We start from the raw sequence: 7,574 nt of genomic DNA, 5'->3' as shown, positions 1-7,574 counted from the left end.
CATGACATCATGAGGGGAGAATCTAAAAATGGCTTGTTTCAGCACACATTTTCTGAAAGGTGGAGAAAGAGAGGGAATTGATTTTTCAGATTCTTGGGGGGATTGTGGACAGGCCAGGGGCACATAATTTTGTTAGAAAAACCTAAAAAAATGCATTTTGCCTATTATGCGACCTTTAAGCAAGTGGTGGTGGGTCCTGATGCCTGACCATTTGAGAACCACTGCTCTAGTTGATGGATCGGCTAGAGCTGAATGTCTCATTTTAGTTTAGGAAACAGTGGACAAATCAAAAATTATCTGCACCTTGAGTTATCAAACATTTACCTTTTTACTGTTCTCTTATTTCCTTTTTCAACAACTAAGTCCATTTTAAAGCTTCAATCTACCTATAAAAGCAGGTCTGTATCCACAGAGGAAATCAACAGCCCTTAGTTTAAGACAGTACAAAAATCCATGCCACAAAAACAGTTTTGATGCAATGCAACAGGGATGTGATTACAGAGCATCTCAGATTAATCACAATAAAAAAAATTATTGACAGCCCTTAATAAGACTCTTGAATGGGTGTCAGTCCATCACTGTGTCTTTGACAGATTCAGTGGGGCTGTACCATCAAACCCCCCGTCTCACAGGAAAATCCATATACTGTTAGGGACATACGTAAATAACAATTTTGTAAAATTTTACAGTAACCTGCTTTGAAATGTTCAGGACTGTATGTGTGAAAACAGTTCAATAAGCACAGGACAAACTGCTCAACCGAGAATATCTGAAGGTTTTATTCTTCTGTAGTCTGAACTTGAGCTCCAAATCAAAGGTCTCTTAAACATCAGTCCCAGGTTCAGTGAGTTACAGTGATTTCCTCCTCTTTTGATGGTTGTTGCTGCCCAGACACAGAGCTACACTGCTGGGGGACCCCTGTGACGACCCAGTACAGGAGCTGCAGGAGGCTCGGTCCACCCTGTAGGAGATGGAGTTGTAAAAGACGGGGTTACTGTGGCCGCCATCCTGGTCACAATGAGACTGAGCTGGGCTGCTGTAAATGTCAGTGTCACAGCACATGCAACAGGAGAAAAAGGTCCTGAGTCTGCTGGGTTCATAGAGCTCACAGTGCTCGGATAAAACGAGTCTGCGCTCCTCCACAGGAGAGGGGAGGAGATTCAAGCAGCTGGTGCCTCCCTCCATGGGAAGACTCATGTTGTTCAGGCTGCTGTGTCCATCTGCACCGTCTCTGTATCCAATATCAGCAGTTTCCCCTTCAGCCACAGACACCTCTTTATCAACCTGTGTGTCTTTACGCTGCGTCTGTTCCTCCTGGCCACCTGCCTCAGGTTTCACACCAGGCTCTTCAGCGCTAACAGTGAGAAACCTCAGGACTACCAGATTCAGAAAAGCTCCAATGACTGTCAGCCCCACTAAAATGTACATGAAGCTAAATGCCACATAGGGCGATCGTTTCTGGAGAGCATCTTTCTTCTGCAAGGCAACAAAATCCCCAAATCCAATGGTGGTGAGCGTGATGAAACAGTAGTAGTAGGCATTGAAGAACGTCCAGTCCTCAAAATGGGAGAAGGCTGCAGCTCCGATACACAGGGTGCTCATGCATGACAAGAGACCCACCAGGACCATGTTTCCCATGGACACCTCTGTCTCCGGTAAGCCCAGGCCCTGCTTGGCTCTGCGCAGGAGGTAGCGGACTAAGGTGTTGATTCTCTCGCCCAAGCTCTGGAACATGACCAGCGTCAGAGGAATTCCCAAGACAGCGTAGAGCATACAGAAGGTCTTTCCAGCATCAGTGCGGGGAGCAGCGTGGCCATAACCTGCACAGTCAAAGCCCATCACATGTCAAATAAAGGCAAATACTTCTGCTTATTGTTGGTAGATTTTAAATGTTATAACTGCTCTGTTCACAGCATGGCAAGGGTGTTCACTTGTAAGCAAAACAGAAGGAGGTCAAATTTCATCCAAACACTGCTAGGAGAAAATCATGCATTCAGCATAAATAAGGTATGAAACTGTTCTCATCATTAAAGTTGCACAAAAAAAATTCAAGGCACTGAACATCCCCTGGAGTTCAGTTAAATCCATCATCAAGAAATAGAAGGCATATGGAACATGTGTAAATCTACCTAGATCAGGCCGTCCTCACAAACTGAGTGACTGTGCAAGGAGACCAGTGAGAGTTTCCACCAAGACACCTATGACTACTCTGAAGGAGTTACAAGCTTCAGCAGCTGAGGGAGAGACTCTGCATACAACAACTGTTTCCCAGGTTCTTCACCAGTCAAAGCTTTATGGGAGAGTGGCAAAGAGAAGGCTACTTTTGAAGGAAACTTACATTAAATCTCAGCAAGAGTTCACCAAAAGGCACAAGGGAGACTCTATGGTCAAGAGGAAGAAGGTTCTTAGGTCTGATCATACCAAAATGGCGCTTTTTGGCCATCAGACAAGACCATCACCATAAACCCACCATCCCCACTGTGAAGCATGGTGGTGGCAGCATCATGCTGTGGGGGTGCTTCTCAGCAGCCGAAAGAATTAAAGCTTGTGAGGTAGAGTGTATAATGAATCCGACAAAATCTAGGAAAATCCTGAAGGACAATTTTATTCACCCTTATCTTCTCCCTGAATCTTATAAGGAGAAGATTTATTTTCCAGAAAGACAATGACCTGAAGCACACAGCAAATGCTACACAGAAATGCTTAAAAGACAACAAGGTGAATGTTCTGGAGTGGCCAAGTCAAGCCCAGACCTCAATCCAATACGGAATTCATGACTGGACTTCAAAAGGGGTGTTCATGCCTGATCCCTTTGCAACCTCACAGAGCTTGAGCAGTTTTGCAAAAATAAAATAAAATAAAATAAAATAATAATAATAATAATAATAATAATAATAATAATAGAGTAAATTTGGCATGCCCAGATGTGCAAGTCTTGAGAACTATCCACGCAGACTAAATGCTGTGATTGCAGCCAATCTACTAAAAACTGACTTGAGAGGGGAGAATAATTATGCAGTCACTTATTTTACCTTACATAGGTTTTGATTAATTGGCATTACTTTGAAAAAATCTCTTTTCACTTTGACATTAAAAAAGCTTTTTTGTAATTTTTCTGGTCAAAGCCATATTTATTGACCATGATTGATTTCCAGGGGGGTAAATAGAGTAGAGTTGATATTTCTAAAGACAAAAATGCTTGTTCACTCTACAAGCAAAAAAGTGTTTTATACAGAAAACTGGAAAGTGCAATAAGTTGGCCCATAATCAAACTCAAAAAAAGGACCCAAACAAGACTTTATTTGCAAAACAAAGCTGGAAGATAACAGACCAAAGTGCATATCTTTATGTGAAAAGCCTTTATATTCTGCCTAACTACTTAGAGTCTACATTTATGCTGCACCGTGAAGAGTTGTTAAACATATGCTAATTGCTCTGAGTACATACTTTATCCAGGATAAATAGGTGAAAACACCTGAGTAGGCTCACCATGAATGTGCAGCACCATGAAAAGTTCATCTTACGCATACTAAAGAAACAAACAGGGGTGGAAAACATGTGATATTTGTTTGTTATCACAAAGAAAAAGAAATCACATTCTGCAAAATGTTTCCTGCATTACAAAATTACAATATGCTGTGCTAACTTCCAGCTAAATGCTTACTTTATGTTTGGGTCATATTTCAACCAAACTAGCAGGCCTGTGTAAAGGTAACCATCTCAATCTTGACTTCAAATTCTGACACCTCAACACTGATAGGTTTAGGCAGAAGTGGTGCTGCAGATGCCTGCTAACAAGTTAAGAGCTGTTAGACAATAACAGACTCCATATTTTGAATAAACAGCTTGTGCATGTGTGTATGTGTGCAAAGCAGAGAAGTTCTTGAAACTGCAATAGAAGGTTTAAGAAATGTAGATTCAAAAACGGATTTAATTTCTGTTCATGTTTTTTCATTGCAGTATTTCTGGATTGGTTCACATGAAAAAGCACAATAACCATAACTGAGAGCAAAACGAGACCCTTCTACTTTACCATGTAAATATAGTAGGATTAGCAAAGATAAGCAACTGCATGGAGCCTTGTGCTTCAAGGTGCCTAAAAATTCAGTCATTATCAAATATGAGATACACAGCTTCAACCACAGGCATACAGTGCCTATTAAAAAGTATTCATCCCATTAGATATTTCCCTCTTTAATTGATTTTATAAATCAATCATGGTCAATATGATTTGGATTTTTTGACAAAAATCAGTATTCAGTAGATGCACCTTTCACAGCACTGAGTCTGTGTAGATACGAGGTCTCCTTCAGAGTAGTCATAGGTGTCTTTGTTACTTCTCTAATTGGTCTTCTTGCACCGTCACTCAGTTTGTGAGGAAGGCCTGATCTAGATTTACACATGTGCCATATTCCTTCCATTTCTTGATGGTGGGTTTAACTGATCTCCGGGGGGAAATTCAGAGCCTTGTTAATTTTGTTTGTTCCCATCCCCCTGACTTAAACTTTTCAGTAACATTTCCTCTGAGTTGCTTGGAGTGTTCTTTTGTCTTCATGATGTAATGGTAGCAATGAATACTGATTAACCAGTGACTGGACCTTCCTGGTGATCCCCTTTTCACTAATTGTGAGACTTCTAGCACCAACTGGCTGGACCTCTGTTGAATTAGATCAGTCACTTTAAATATTTATGCATCACTTATTTTACCTGACATATTTTCATTTAAGTTAGATAACGCCAATGATTCCTTACATTTTTTCTCACTGTCCCTTATATCAATATGTTTTTATTTTATTTAGGTATTAAACTACATATCTTTATTTATATTCTACCTTATATTGCCACCTGTCTACATTCAGCTGTACAACATTGATCTCATAAATCATTACAGCAAACATTGGTATTGGTATCTATAATTGATGTCAGTGTCACTGTTTTGTCTTAACATTTCACCAATAAAAAGGGAAAAAACAGGGGGCCAAGAGTGAATAAAACTGTATCAATGGATAATGGTTATCTAAAAAAGCATGGTCCCTATAGCTGGGTCAGAGCCCCTCAGAAAGATCTGTCGCATATCAAGAGGATCCTAATTAGGTAGAGTACTGTAGACATATCTAAACAATTAATTGGTTGGAATGAAATGAATAAAAAATATTTATATGGCAGATAATGCAGTAATTATTAGCATATATTTTTAAAATGTTACACCTAGTCTATAGGAATATGCTAAACGATTTAGATGTGTTAAATCTGAGTTATTATGCTTATATGAGAGGTGATGAAGTATTCCAGATTTGGCTATGTCCAGTAGGTTGGCTTTGTTGCCAGAAAACAGATGTTTTTAAATATTTTCTTCAGTTGCTATGATTGCTTTATAGCTGAACTGGGAAGGGTCTCATATTGTCCCCTGCCTGAGGACAATTAAAGGGCATTTTCTTCAATTCTTCTTTGCTTTAAATCATTGTGAATACCGTAATGTAGCGTCATACTACGAGTCAGAACTTGTATTTTTATCTTAACTTGCTAATCAGTTTGAATCCTGGAATCCTTGTTTGGTTGAAAGAATAATGTCCCCATAGAAGTTTCACCTGTCCACCTCCTGTTGCCCCTAAGTTTGTCACAGTCTGTTGGCCTACTTTAAAGCAGCCGGTGAGACAAAACTGTTTTTCTACTTGCCGATGGTGGTGATAACAGTAATAGCAAAGTAAAAGGATCCGGCGAACTTCCACTGCCTCCCTGCGCGGTGCGGCTCAGACAGGAGGACCACTCTCTCGATCTCTCTGTAGTCATCGTCAGTGAATCCGTACTTTTTCTTCAGCTCGGTCAGCTTCTGCTCCAACGCTTCTTTCTTGGAGCTCTCACTGTCCGACTCCAGCGCGTCAAAGACGGCGGCCCCGATGAGCAGGTACACAACTATGGAGAGGATCAAACACAGGGTCCTGATGTTCTGCGTCTTCATCCTCAAACTCCACAGAGCGCGCGAGGCGGAGGGAGGAAATGAGGGAGGGAGGGTGCTGCTGCGGAGAGGGACGGACTCATAGAGGACCAGGGACTGTCCCCATAAACTAAATTCATCTACAGACACCTCATGTGCTGACCGAGGCCCATTGAGCCAGATAGGATTACAGTATAAGTCTATAGGATGAGTGCTGAAACTTTAGCCTGTTCTCTTTTCGTGTCATCAGGTGAAATGGCACAAAACCCACGAGCTACCTGAGCTGAGCATCATGCCTTGACTTTCCATTGGATGCTGGTTTAGCCTACTTAAAGGTAAGCATGTGGCCTAATTCCCCTTTAAGTGTAAGTTTGAGTGTTGTTCAGACAGCAGACCCACTCACTGACCACTATTCTATGTAGTGTAGTAGCTTGTCAATGCTCACCTGTTAGCAACACTTTGGGACAGGGCTGTGCCTGAAGTAACATACTCCAGGTCTATTCAGACTAAATGTGACGTCACATCTAGTAAAGGACACCAAATTCACAGAATGCAAGTTTGTGTACTGGAGAAATCCCCGGATGAAGGCTATATGTGGTCAGCATTTTTTAGCTTAAACATGAGCACGCTACCCCACAATGCTTTGTGGTTTTCAGACTCGGCCTGTCTAGAAGTGGAGCTTACCAGCCTACAAACAGAGTTTATAAGTTTTATAAGTTTTAAACAGGGGTGGAAAGTAACTAATTATGACTGTAACTGAATAGTTTTTGTGTGCTTATATTTTTGAGTACACTTTAAAATCAGTATTCCTATTTCTGAAGTAAGTTTTAACCAAAGTAACTGCTCTTTCCGCTTCTGTAGCATACACGGTAGCAAAAAGAAGAAATAATTCCACATCACATCCTAAAACAGCTGTTGTACACAGCAGAATCTTGAGTGTTGGTATCTCAGGGTTAAACATCTTGGAGTTGATAGTAACCCCCAAAATGTAACTGTAACTCCATTCGGGAGAAGCCCCTCACTGCAGTCAGTTATAGGGGACAGTGCCACTCAATGCTGCCTTACCCTTCTATCAAACCTGTGGGGTACTACGAAAATAGCATTGAAAAGGATAGTTTGTGACCTGTCAGTAATACAATTGCTACTTAACAACACCTAGAATTGCTAAATGGAACAACGAGTTTCTGACAAAAATCATGATAATTGAAGGCTAACAACAGTAAAAGTTGAATAGATTGGCAGTTGAACTTAATGCGATAACAAACATTTCAATTAATTGAATATTAAAAATCAGATTAATCTTTCTGTATGTGTGTTACATTTCATATATTGTAAACTATGGTATGATAGATTTTTTTGCAGATAAATGATAAAAACTAAAGCAAATATTTCTCTTCATAAGTTCCTCCCAGTGTGATTTCTAATCTGGGAGATGGGTGGATGGTGTTACCCATCATGCCTTTGGGCAGAGTGTTTAAAAGTGTTTTATATGTTTAGTTGTTACTGATGTTGACTGACGTGCAGTGATCCTTGCTGAGGTTCTTTTCTTCATGTTTCTTGTGGATTGTTGTTGGTTTTTGTTGTTAGACACATTTGCACCATGAGTGAAGTTATCCACTGAGTTAGAGTTACTGTAACT

The 7,574-nt window shown here is 40.5% G+C and overlaps 1 protein-coding gene across 1 annotated transcript; it reads right to left on the bottom strand.

Moving 5' to 3' along the window:
- Window positions 1–849: 849 nt before the first annotated feature.
- On the bottom strand, window positions 850–5,959 carry LOC121507457 (potassium channel subfamily K member 15-like). Its single transcript, XM_041783793.1, has 3 exons — window positions 5,677–5,959; window positions 1,243–1,820; window positions 850–1,104 (listed from the first exon to the last, which is right to left on the bottom strand). Exons 1-3 carry the CDS (start codon window positions 5,957–5,959, stop codon window positions 850–852), a joined length of 1,116 nt encoding a protein of 371 aa, XP_041639727.1.
- Window positions 5,960–7,574: the final 1,615 nt, after the last annotated feature.

Source organism: Cheilinus undulatus, linkage group 3, assembly GCF_018320785.1.
Source record: "Cheilinus undulatus linkage group 3, ASM1832078v1, whole genome shotgun sequence".
In the NCBI taxonomy this organism is placed as follows: domain Eukaryota; kingdom Metazoa; phylum Chordata; class Actinopteri; order Labriformes; family Labridae; genus Cheilinus; species Cheilinus undulatus.
The sequence above is the reverse complement of the archived record's forward strand: the minus strand, read 5'-3'. Positions and strand labels throughout refer to the sequence as shown.